Source organism: Oncorhynchus masou, chromosome 31 (assembly GCF_036934945.1).
Source record: "Oncorhynchus masou masou isolate Uvic2021 chromosome 31, UVic_Omas_1.1, whole genome shotgun sequence".
In the NCBI taxonomy this organism is placed as follows: Eukaryota; Metazoa; Chordata; class Actinopteri; order Salmoniformes; family Salmonidae; genus Oncorhynchus; species Oncorhynchus masou.
The window spans coordinates 46,029,389-46,040,850 of record NC_088242.1 but is presented as its reverse complement, the minus strand read 5'-3'; the positions used below and the strand labels follow the sequence as shown (position 1 = coordinate 46,040,850).

General features: G+C 42.1%; 1 protein-coding gene and 1 long non-coding RNA gene across 3 annotated transcripts; one reads left to right on the top strand and one right to left on the bottom strand.

The window, feature by feature from the left end:
* Positions 1 to 136: 136 nt before the first annotated feature.
* Positions 137 to 9,178, top strand: LOC135524018 (BTB/POZ domain-containing protein KCTD5-like). 2 transcript variants are annotated; one of them, XM_064951130.1, is made up of 6 exons: positions 137 to 812; positions 1,110 to 1,218; positions 3,710 to 3,801; positions 4,023 to 4,139; positions 4,297 to 4,422; positions 5,000 to 9,178. In XM_064951130.1, exons 1-6 carry the CDS (start codon positions 459 to 461, stop codon positions 5,027 to 5,029), a joined length of 828 nt encoding a protein of 275 aa, XP_064807202.1. In that variant the 5' UTR covers positions 137 to 458; the 3' UTR covers positions 5,030 to 9,178. The 2 variants fall into 2 exon arrangements, with proteins under 2 accessions (XP_064807202.1, XP_064807203.1); XM_064951131.1 differs by having other exon boundaries at positions 139 to 812; positions 4,044 to 4,139.
* LOC135524019 (uncharacterized) lies at positions 9,171 to 10,254 on the bottom strand. Its single transcript, XR_010452894.1, has 3 exons — positions 10,160 to 10,254; positions 9,924 to 9,993; positions 9,171 to 9,680 (listed from the first exon to the last, which is right to left on the bottom strand). It is a non-coding gene; the product is annotated as an uncharacterized LOC135524019 (long non-coding RNA).
* Positions 10,255 to 11,462: the final 1,208 nt, after the last annotated feature.

The following is an 11,462-nucleotide window of genomic DNA, read 5'->3' as shown; positions in this document are numbered from 1 at the left end:
AAGTACTTCGTATAGGGATATTTACAACATCACCAACAGAGAACACATTTTTAATTTTAAATCTCTATTGTATGACCGACAGCAAGCAGAATAACATTTATATTTATTCATTAACTCTTATTTTGGAGGGGGAAAACGACATAGCGGAAGTATACAGTAATGACGTTTACAACCCGGAAGGATTGCCCTCTTCTGTTAACGTTTGAATAAACAAGAATGACCCATTTGTTTTAGGAAAAGATTGCAAGCGACGTGTCAAACATATATAGTATATTTCAACTAAGTAATATCGATGTCTTGTTTAGAGTATTTATGTGTGGAAATTATCGAATGTGTGTAGCAACGCCCTAATGCCAGCCACCTTGTTGGGGAAAAAGAGCCCCGTTGTGTTTACAAATCGATAAGCATTATTGTTACCCTGAAGTGTAATAATAGTGGTGTTTTCTGACGAAGAAAATATGGCCGAATTGCATGTTGTGGAGCAGAGTGTTACTTCCACAATAGAACAAACCGAGCACCGAGATGTCCGAGGCTCTGTTCGGCTGGCTGCTTCGCCCACTCTCATGGTTTCACCGCGGAGTAGCTTGCCCACCAGTCCTGGGGTGTCGAGTACTAGTAGAGCGGTGTTTGGGTTCCCAATGAAGAGCAACCTCAGTTCCCCATCGGAGCAAGCCGAGAAGCCAGAATCCCGCTGGGTTTGCCTAAATGTCGGTGGAACCTATTTTGTCACAACCAAACAGACATTGTGCAGGGACCCCAAATCGTTCCTGTACCGATTGTGTCAAGAAGATCCGGATTTGGACTCTGACAAGGTAATAACATATTATATAATAATAATTTTTGGCATAACGTTCTATCATCAATCAAGGTGCATCAATGTAGCATTCATAATGCACTGCCGGCTCATCATGCACGAGATGACACCCAAACACTTTAAAATGCCTAGTTAAAATGTTAGACAATTGTAACACTCATTTAAGTGTAATGCTCAGCCATTTTACAATAATCCATTATTTTATGTGCATGTGAAGAAGCACCAGAGAAACCTTTATCTGACACTCAAATAGCAGACATGTGATTTGCATTTCACACTTTTATAAATATCCTAGGATGAGACGGGTGCTTACCTAATCGACAGGGACCCCACATACTTTGGCCCCATTCTGAATTACCTGCGGCATGGGAAACTGATCATGGACAAAAACCTGGCAGAGGAAGGTAAGACTGTATAAACGGTCCCCAAAGTGTAAAATACAACCCCTGTCACACACCATGCTTTATTTAGAAGAAATGGGATTCTGCAGATGTGTGATACAGGCCGTTGCCAATGGTTAGTATCATTTAAACACACAAAAAAAATCACCTTTTATTTAACCAGGTAAGCTAGTTGAGAACACAAGTTCTCATTTACAACTGCGACCTGCCCAAGATAAAGCAAAGCAGTGGGACACAAACAACAACACAGTTACACATGGAATAAACAAGCGTACAGTCAATAACACAATAGAAGAAAAAAAGGTCTATATACAGTGTGTGCAAATGGCGTGAGGAGGTGAGGCAATAAATAGGCCATAGTAGTGAAGTAATTACAATTTAGAAAATTAACACTGGAGTGATAGATGAGCAGATGGTGATGTGAAAGTAGAAATACTGGTGTGCAAAAGAGCAGAAAAGTAAATAAAAACAATATGGGGATGAGGTAGGTAGAATGGGTGGGCTATTTACAGATGGTCTATGTACAGCTGCAGCGATCAGATAGCTGATGTTTAAAGTTAGTGAGGGAAATATAAGTCTCCAGCTTCAGCAATTTTTGCTATTCGTTCCAGTCATTGGCAGCAGAGAACTGGAAGGAAAGGCGGCCAAAGGAGGTGTTGGCTTTGGGGATGACCAGTGAGATATACCTGCTGGAGTGCAAGCTACGGGTGGGTGTTGTTATCGTGACCAGTGAGCTGAGATAAGGCGGTGCTTTACCTAGCATAGACTTATAGATGACCTGGAGCCAGTGGGTCTGGCAACGAATATGTAGCGAGGACTGCCGACTAGAGCATACAGGTCGCAGTGGTGGGTGGTATAAGGGGTTTTGGTGACAAAACGGATGGCACTGTGATAGACTGCATCCATTTTGCTGAGTAGTGTGTTGGAAGCTATTTTGTAAATGACATTGTCGAGGATCGGTAGGATAGTCAGTTTTACGAGGGTGTGTTTGGCGGCATGAGTGAAGGAGGCTTTGTTGCGAAATAGGAAGCCTATTCTAAATTTAATTTTGGATTGGAGATGTTTAATATGAGTCTGGAAGGAGAGTTTACAGTCGAGCCAGACACCTAGGTATTTGTAGTTGTCCACATATTCTAGGTCAGAACCGTCCATGGTGGTGATGCTATGCGGGCGGGTGCGGACAGTGAATGGTTGAAGAGCTTGTATTTGGTTTTACTAGCGTTTAAGAGCAGTTGGAGGCCACAGAAGGAGGGTTGTATGGCATTGAAGCTCGTTTGGAGGTTAGTTAACACAGTGTCCAATGAAGGGCCAGATGTATACAGAATGGTGTTGTCTGCGTAGAGGTGGATCAGGGAATCACCCGCAGCAAGAGCGACATTGTTGATATATACAGAGAAAAGAGTCAGCCCGAGAATTGAACCCTGTGGTACCCCCATAGAGACTGCCAGAGGTCCGGACAACAGTCCCTCCGATTTGACACACTGAACTCTGTCAGAGAACTAGTTGGTGAACCAGGCGAGGCAGTAATTTGAGAAACCAATGCTGTTGAGTCTGCCGATAAGAATACGGTGATTGACCGAGTCAAATGCCTTGGCCAGGTCGATGAAGACTGCTGCACAGTACTGTCTTTTTTCGATGGCGGTTATGATATCGTTTAGTACCTTGAGCGTGGCTGAGGTGCACCCATGACGAGCTCGAAAACCGGATTGCACAGCGGAGAAGGTACGGTGGGATTCGAAATGGTCAGTGATCTGTTTATTAACTTGGCTTTCAAAGACTTTAGAAAGGCAGGGCAGGATGGATATAGGTCTATAACAGTTTGCGTCTAGAGTGAAAGGGGGATGGCAGCTTTCCAATCTTTAGGGATCTCGGACGATATGAAAGAGGTTGAACAGACTGGTAATAGGGGTTGCAACAATGACGGAGGATCATTTTAGAAAGAGAGGGTCCAGATTGTCTAGCCCAGCTGATTTGTATGCTTCCAGGTTTTGCAGCTCTTTCAGAACATCTTCTATCTGGATTTGGGTGAAGGAGAAGCTGGGGAGGCTTCGACAAGTAGCTATGTGGGGTGCGGAGTTGTTGGCCGGGGTTGGGGTAGCCAGGAGGAAAGCATGGCCAGCCGTAGAGAAATGCTTATTGAGATTCTTGATTATTGTGGATTTATCGGTGGTGACAGTGTTTCCTAGCCTCAGTGCAATGGGCAGCTGGGAGGAGGTGCTCTTATTCTCCATGGACTTTAGTGTCCCAAAACTTTTTGGAGTTAGAGCTACAGGATGCAAATTTCTGTTTGAAAAAGCTAGCCTTTGCTTTCCTGACTGACTACGTGTATTGGTTCCTTGAAAAGTTGCATATCGCGGGAACTATTCCATACTAGTGCAGTCCGCCACAGGATGTTTTTGTGCTGGTTGAGGGCAGTCAGGTCAGGAGTGAACCAAGGGCTATATCTGTTCTAAGTTCTACATCATGTGACTAAACTACTGGTTTTATCTCTCAGGTGTCCTTGAGGAGGCGGAGTTCTACAATATTGCATCACTAGTAAGGCTGGTCAAGGAGAGGATACGGGACAACGAGAACAGGACATCTCAGGTATGTCAGGGAAATGCAGACATGATGAATGGAAAGGCCTTGGACCGGGATGGATGACGCCATTGCTGTTGTGAAATAACACATGCTAAACCAAACACTAAAATGTCAGAGGATGAGTGTGTTTACAAGTCTGTTAGTGTGTATACTGACACACTCACACACATGGCACTGTTCAAAGGCTAAACATTTACTGGCAAGTTAACCCTAATGTGTACAGGTAGCTTTTATTGTTTTTCTCTCAGGGCCCAGTGAAGCATGTGTACCGGGTGCTGCAGTGCCAAGAGGAGGAACTCACCCAGATGGTGTCCACAATGTCAGATGGCTGGAAGTTTGAGCAGGTGGGCCTAATAGTCCTCATGTCACACTTGTCTTTAAATCCATAGATCATTGGTGGTAAAGTCTGGTTATTTTTGAAATTTCAAACTTTGCCTAAAATTTCATGTGAAGATGACTTTTAAGCTAATTTACAATCCCACTTACCCTTTCCCCTCACAGCTCATAAGCATCGGCTCGTCCTATAACTATGGCAACGAGGACCAGGCTGAATTCCTGTGTGTGGTTTCCCGGGAGCTCAACAACTCCACTAATGGCATTGTTATCGAGCCCACTGAGAAGGCCAAGGTGAGATCAGCATTTGAGAGTGTCTGGAACTCATGTGTTGGGCATGAAGTCAGAAGATTCTCGCTTGTAGGTGCAACATCAAAGTTTGTCAGGCGTTTCCGACTTCAAAAGTGGTCTAATGTGTAGATTGAGCTGCATTTGTTTCCTTCAAATAAGATCATGAAATTAGCCGGTGCCTAATCTCGGAAACCCAGAACTAAAGTCTTGCATAATTATGTCAGATGCTCGATTAGGTTCTGGGGGCAGATATGTTAGAAAAAGATATATGAACGAGGAATGGATGCAGACCTGTTGCTCCACTCCCCTCTGCAAGTCTGTGGGCAAAAAGTCCCCTCTCTTTCCTAAATTCGAACCTAAATTCGAACACCTGCGAAACTGTGATTTGTCCAAATGATCAGTGACGAAAACACCTGAGCCTCGTCGCATCCCACAGTCGGTTGACAAATACTATGATACCATTTATATTACGTGCATCTGTCCGTGAGAGATTAGCCAGTGCCTATCTCTTCCATTCATTTTGGATTGAGGTGTATATACTGTTGCTGGATCTAGACTGACACGTTTTCTCTCCCTACAGATCCTCCAGGAGCGAGGTTCACGGATGTAAAGAGACTCCCAGGCCTGAGCTCACCCTTCTCAGCTCATGTGACATTTCCTGACGTCTCCTGCACCACCTCAGCCATGGTTCATATCTTTACCCCTTCCACCACCAGCCCCACTCCCCCTTTCACCTCCCCCTCCTCTGGGTGTGCCTTTCCACAGTGGGGGGGTCCCATCCTCCTCGCCTACAGTGCTACAACATAACCCCATTGCCATTTCTTATTCTCAGTTATATTCGTGTGAACATTTTGAGGGATTCTGAAGAGATGACAATAGAGTATTTATTATTAAATGTAATACCTTTTGTCATAAGTTTGTCATAAGTTTGATTTTGAAGATTCCGGTTTTGCCCCTGATCATAGCCCCCATCTTGTCCATAGTACATCCACACAGATCTAAATCATTGTCACTGTCCTCATTCAGGTGATCACACAGCTAATGGGGAGCCGTTTCCTTTTCTGTCTGGCTTTGTTGACTCGGTGGAAATCTCCTCAGGATTTTCAAAGGACAAAAAAAGAAAGCTAAAAAATCTACTGACTGTGACCTGCCCCCTTCTACAACCCTGAAGATTCACCTATGGGGTGAGAGGATGCTGTAAGCAACATAGCTCACCCTCTGACCTCCACTCCTAGTCCTTACATCTCCACAGCTGGAGCGCTAAGGCAGTTCATAGTTTCTTGGGAGGCTGAAAGCCGAGAGGTGGGGCTAAGGACAGAGAAGTAAGTCACAGGAATATTCTACAGCCCTCAAATTCAAATCTGGACCTCAAAGCCAGTTCTACTGCTTTTTTTAGTTTTTCTTCCCCTCTAATCGTGGACTGATTTTTAACCTGGGACACCAGGTGGGTGCAATTAATCAGGTAGAACAGAAAGCCAGCAGTAGTCCGGACCTCGTTGGGTAAAATTTGAACACCCCTGTTCTACAGCATCTCTTTTTTGGTCTTCTTGTGCAGTCAGTCCTGCTCTCACAGCAACTCTTGCCCAATAAGACCATACGATAGTGGGGAGATACAGACCCTTGTCTAACAGAGGCTCCACCCCACCATAGTTCATCAGTGACTTCCACTGCTGAGCATCCATCACACACATTTTCTCTTTGGCTCGGGTCAAAGTCCTTTCTCACCGGGAGGGCACATATTTTCTTACAGCCGTACTAAGGATGTTTCAGCGCAAAAGAAAACACACAACTTAAAAGACTAAACCACACACACATGTACACAATTGTCAGGCATGTGAGGAATATAAATCTATATATAATGAAATTATATGGAGAGAAAAAATGAATGCAAATGATGTAGTTATTCATTTCTGTTTCATAGTTGTTATATTTGTGTAGTATGGTCAGTTCTATCCTGTTGAGTGAGGAAATATCACTCCTAAACCAATTTTCCTGAGGTGTTTCCCCCTGAGGTGTTTCCCCCAATGTACGTTTGTGTATGTGGTGCCTCTGCTATTCATCAATGATTGAAATTATGATCAGCGACCCAGTTTTTCAGCGACACAACTTTTTTTTGTTACTTATAACCCTTTCAAATGATCCTTCTCGTAGATATACTATTATGTTCTCTTGCATATCTTAGAACTGTAATCGGAGATTAAAGAGACGGGTTATTGAATAAGCTTTTATTTGACATCGAAAGATGGTATGTATCCTATACGGTGGTCTTGTGACCCTGTTGGACTTGTATACATCTGTATGATGCCTCAAAGCCTAGGGCCCCTTTTCCCTCTGGCGTTGTTTCATTTTCATGCCAAATGTCACTCACTCTGCATTTGCCTGTTACACACCTTGGTGTACATTCAGTTAACAGCTTTGCTTAACATTTTGCAGTATTTACTGTGTTAATTCTAGAGTATGCTGAAAGGAAGGAATGTTTTAAATGCATACGTTTGGATCTTTTTATAGAGTAGACATAACCACAGGAACATTGAGTACTGAAAATTCTGCATGGATGTGATTTCAGCTTTCGATTTGTTACATTGGGGGAAAATAAGGAAATGATACCTTGTTTCTCACAGTGTCACATCCCTCTGTGCCAACCAACAGTGATGGGTACGAGCTTGTCTGGAGTCTCTTATTATTCACATATCATTGTCCCAGGAGTAAATCCTGGCATTACCCCATTTGTAATACTTCTGAAAAGTTCAATTTATTCGGTCAATCTGACTGTGCACTTAAAAGAAGTACCCCACAGGTAACCAATATCACATCATTTTTGTTTTACTGGCGTCACAAAATCCATACACCTTTTCCTGTGTATAATGAATATTTGGTGCAATTATGTTATATCAGCATGATTTAAGAATGCGTTCGGCTTAAAACACACAAATAATTACCTGTGCTGTTGTCATGCTCCATGACTGTTTTATCAGACTCTTGAGCTCTGACAATGTTGCTGTGACTTATATTTCTCCTCTTGGAGTGGATGTTGTGCAATTCTACTACGAAACTGGGACAAAAGTGCAGTAGTGCACAGACTGTGCTGCTAGAAGAATGCATGACTGTCTGATAGAGAGACACCTTCTCCTCTTTGGGCCTTTTTCAAAGCTCCCAGAGGTTGTTCTATTTCCCTTTGTCGTGTCCAGTGTTGTGCCTTTGACCTGTGTTGTGCACAGTCCCCCCCCCCCGTGGTTTATGAGGCTCGTATCGGAAATGAAAAGCTACAAGACACAGAGGGACTCGCGTTGTGTGGTCCTCGGTTGGTTCAATCTCCCATCATTAGTCAGTGAGAGGAAAAAGCCCACTGGAATAGACATTTACGAGTCTATTCTGTCGTCAAGACTAAGACCTGTTTGTTCATGTATAATGCAGATTATCAAACTTAAACTAATTTTCTTTTAATGCCAATACTTTTGAACCAAGCCTCCCGTATTGACCCCTGTAGCTCCTGAACCTTTGCCTGTGTTTGTCGCTGCATTCTTCCGGTTTTCTTTCCTGAAATGTGTGTAGACTGTAGGTGTGGTTGGCTTTGTAAGTTTATCCCACAACCGAGGCAGAGAAAAGGAGACCGTAGTTGTAATCAAAGCAGTGCCCCAGTATATCTTAGTAAAAACCAGCAGTGCTCTTTTCTTTTGGAAAATGGCGACTGCATAAGCCACGTTTATTTGGCTTTCTCTCTTGAATTGCATGTTTAAGGCAATTTATGCTGTTTATTTTGATGCCATGATAACTATACTGACAGTTGTTTTACTGTATTGTTTGCATTCACTTTTGAAGCACTTATTTTTACGTTCAGTGAACCCAAATGTCTCCTTTTGACATTTATTTGTTTTGTTTATACTTGCAGATTGATTCATCCGATTTTGAAAGGGAACTTTTTTATTTGGATAAAAACGATCATTGCAAAAAAAGAAAGTGTTCCCCCCATCACTGTACTATTCAGATATTTGTGCAATTTTAACAAATCTGCAAAAAAATACTCTCATTCTGGCACGTAAAAACATGAGAGCATGCATTGTACTAGAGATTGTTTTGTACTGGAATTTGTCTGACCTCTGTGTTAGTGCAAGTGTATTTGGTGCATGGTTGGAGAGCAGAGGGAAGGCATGGCTCTGTGTTAGGTGTAGATTTTTTTGTGTGGAACAGTGGGTTGCAACTAGAAGTATTCTCTAATCATGCTTTGTTTTTATGTTGTTTTTGTATCCTGTCATGTCAATTTAACAGTAAGCCTAGCTAAAAAAAAGAAAAAAAGAAAGTTAAAGTTATCTTAAAGTTAACCTCAAATTAACATACACTCTTTGTCAAATGAAAACTGAACAAAACGGCATACCCCAACCTTGGATTTAGTATCAACTCAAACTAAAACCCCACATGCAAAATGAAAAGGATCATTTGAATCCTGGCTCATTCTGCCATAGTTAATCTGTAACACCTGCATGCATTTATAAACATACACACATACACATTTAGACGTACTGAAAATGTCAACTATTAACAGTTATTTTAACTGTATTAATTTATCAACAGTATTAATGTCAAATGTGATTATTGTCAATGGAGACTGTGGAGAATGAAACAACTTTTTGTCTGATGTCCTTTTTGTTTTTATTTATTTTATATTTTGGAATTTTGTCTACCAATGCAGTTTCTTTAAATGTAACATTTTTAACAAAATCCAGTCTGGTTTTTAATCATAAAATGTGTCTGTGTTTTAAAATGTGTGTGTAACTTGTGTTTTGTACAGCTATCTACTAGCCCCAAAGGTTCCGCCAAACCCAACTGTTCGCCAAAGTTTACATCGTCTGGCCTTGTGCAATACACTCCTAACCCCCGCGTCCGGTTCGTACATAAAACATCCTCAAGTCAGGCTGCAAAGACATTGGTTTCCTCCTTAACTTGATTTAATGGGGGGGGGAGGCGGACTTAAAAACCTGGGAAAATATGTGTACTGTCTTAACATCGCTCATTCAATAGCCAACCATGCTCGAAAGTAAAATAGACCTGTAAATATAACAAAATATTTTACAGTATGGGTAGGCTACAGTATTGCTGTGCAATAGGAGCCTGATATCATACCTATTTAATTTCAGAGCAGGCCTGGACATGTAGCACAATCCACATTATTTCAAAAGAATGGACAGATTCCACAAGACATCCAATGAAACAACAGCTGACATGTCTGATTGTCCATTTCACCAGCACTGCATAAAATATAATTCCTAGGAGAAAAAGAAATGAGATTGAATAAATATGGTAGAAGCATATTTTGTAACAAGAGTGAGTAATGGGGATATCACATGAACCGCTTATGTGTATTGGTGTGAAGGGAAAGAGATGTCTGCAATGGTAAACTTGGTGATAGTTGGTTTTAATATGGCTGGTACACCAACATCTGTGAGTATACATTTGTGTTAGGCTCCGTTTTAAACGGGAGAAATGAGAGGCTGACACTGTGGTGTTACCTTCGCTGGCAATGGCTGTCTAGTGCTGCCTTCTGTGGTAGTCCGTCTCACTGTTGTTTAAAGGCCCTGTCTTAATCGGGGAGGACAGCAGAGAGATAAGAGGGGAAGAGTTCACAGGATGTAACAGCAGAAACTCTGTGTGTGCATTTGGCTCCATTTTAACTAGTTAGGAAAGGGGAGAAATGAGAGGGACAGAGGATTCAGTATATAACAGCTGAAACTGTGTGTTGTGTTACCTTCGCTTGCATGGCTGTCCAGTGCTGCTGCCTGCGTTTGTCAGTCTCACTGTTGTTCATAGGCTCGTTCCTAACTGGGGAAAGAGATGAGAGGGGCAGAGTTCACAGGATGTAACAGCAGAAACGCTTTGTGTGTGTGCATGAGGAACTGTGACAAAGGAAATAGTAAGTATGACCTAACGGTTACTTGTTATCATGAATCCAACTCAATGAAAGGGGTCATACTTGTAACAGAAACAAACTTGATCGTTATTAAACATCGTTATTAAGCCCATTTATGCGGTATTACTACTAGGCTGTCAACTCAGTCACATGAGTAAGGATTAGCCTATGCACGATTAAACACTGAAGACAACTTCCTTTATTATTAAATATTGATCATCTTTTCTCTCTATCCTAAAATTTTAAAAACACATCTCATTGGTCCAAACCATGCAAATGGCCTCATTGAAGTGACAACACTACAAAGCTCAGGTGTTAGGCAAACATTACTTAAGCATTGCAATAATATAAGAGACACCAGTTTAACATATCCATGCAAACATTAGCGACAGACATACAGTGCCTTGCGAAAGTATTCGGCCCCCTTGAACTTTGCGACCTTTTGCACGCCCAATTTTTCCGTTTTTGATTTGTTAAAAAAGTTTGAAATATCCAATAAATGTCATTCCACTTCATGATTGTGTCCCACTTGTTGTTGATTCTTCACAAAAAAATACAGTTTTATATCTTTATGTTTGAAGCCTGAAATGTGGCAAAAGGTCGCAAAGTTCAAGGGGGCCGAATACTTTCGCAAGGCACTGTAGGACAACCAGCCAGACAGACATGTGAGAGAGAACCGATGTCACATAAGTTACAGACAGAGTGAAACCTACCACTTGTTTCAATCACTTTGGCAGGAGAACTCTCGTCCTCCACACAACATCCTCTATTTCCCCCAGGTGGAACTCCGCTTTGAGCATTTTGTTGTGAGGTACAATATCAAATTTGTGTGGCTCCTCCTGCCACTCTATTAGCATGGAGTAATCATTACAAAGGGGGGCAGTAGGTAGCCTGGCGGGTAGGAGCATTGGACCAGTAACCGAAAGATTGCTGGATCAAATCCCTGAGCTGACCATGTAAAAATCTGTCATTCTGCCCCTGATCAAGGCAGTTAACCCATTGTTCCCCGGGTTCCGATGACATGGATGTCAATTAAGGCAGCCCTCTGCACCTCTCTGCTTCAGCTTAACTTAACTGTATACAAGTCTGTTTTTTTACATTGTATTTATTTATTTATTCAGAGTGTATATCAATGAGGGTG

Coding starts and splice junctions, on each gene's coding strand:
- LOC135524018 (XM_064951130.1), top strand. CDS start 459: ATGGCCGAATTGCATGTTGTGGAGCAGAGTGTTACTTCCACAATAGAA. Junction 813..1,109: donor CGGATTTGGACTCTGACAAG/GTAATAACATAT, acceptor TAAATATCCTAG/GATGAGACGGGTGCTTACCT. Junction 4,423..4,999: donor AGCCCACTGAGAAGGCCAAG/GTGAGATCAGCA, acceptor CTCTCCCTACAG/ATCCTCCAGGAGCGAGGTTC.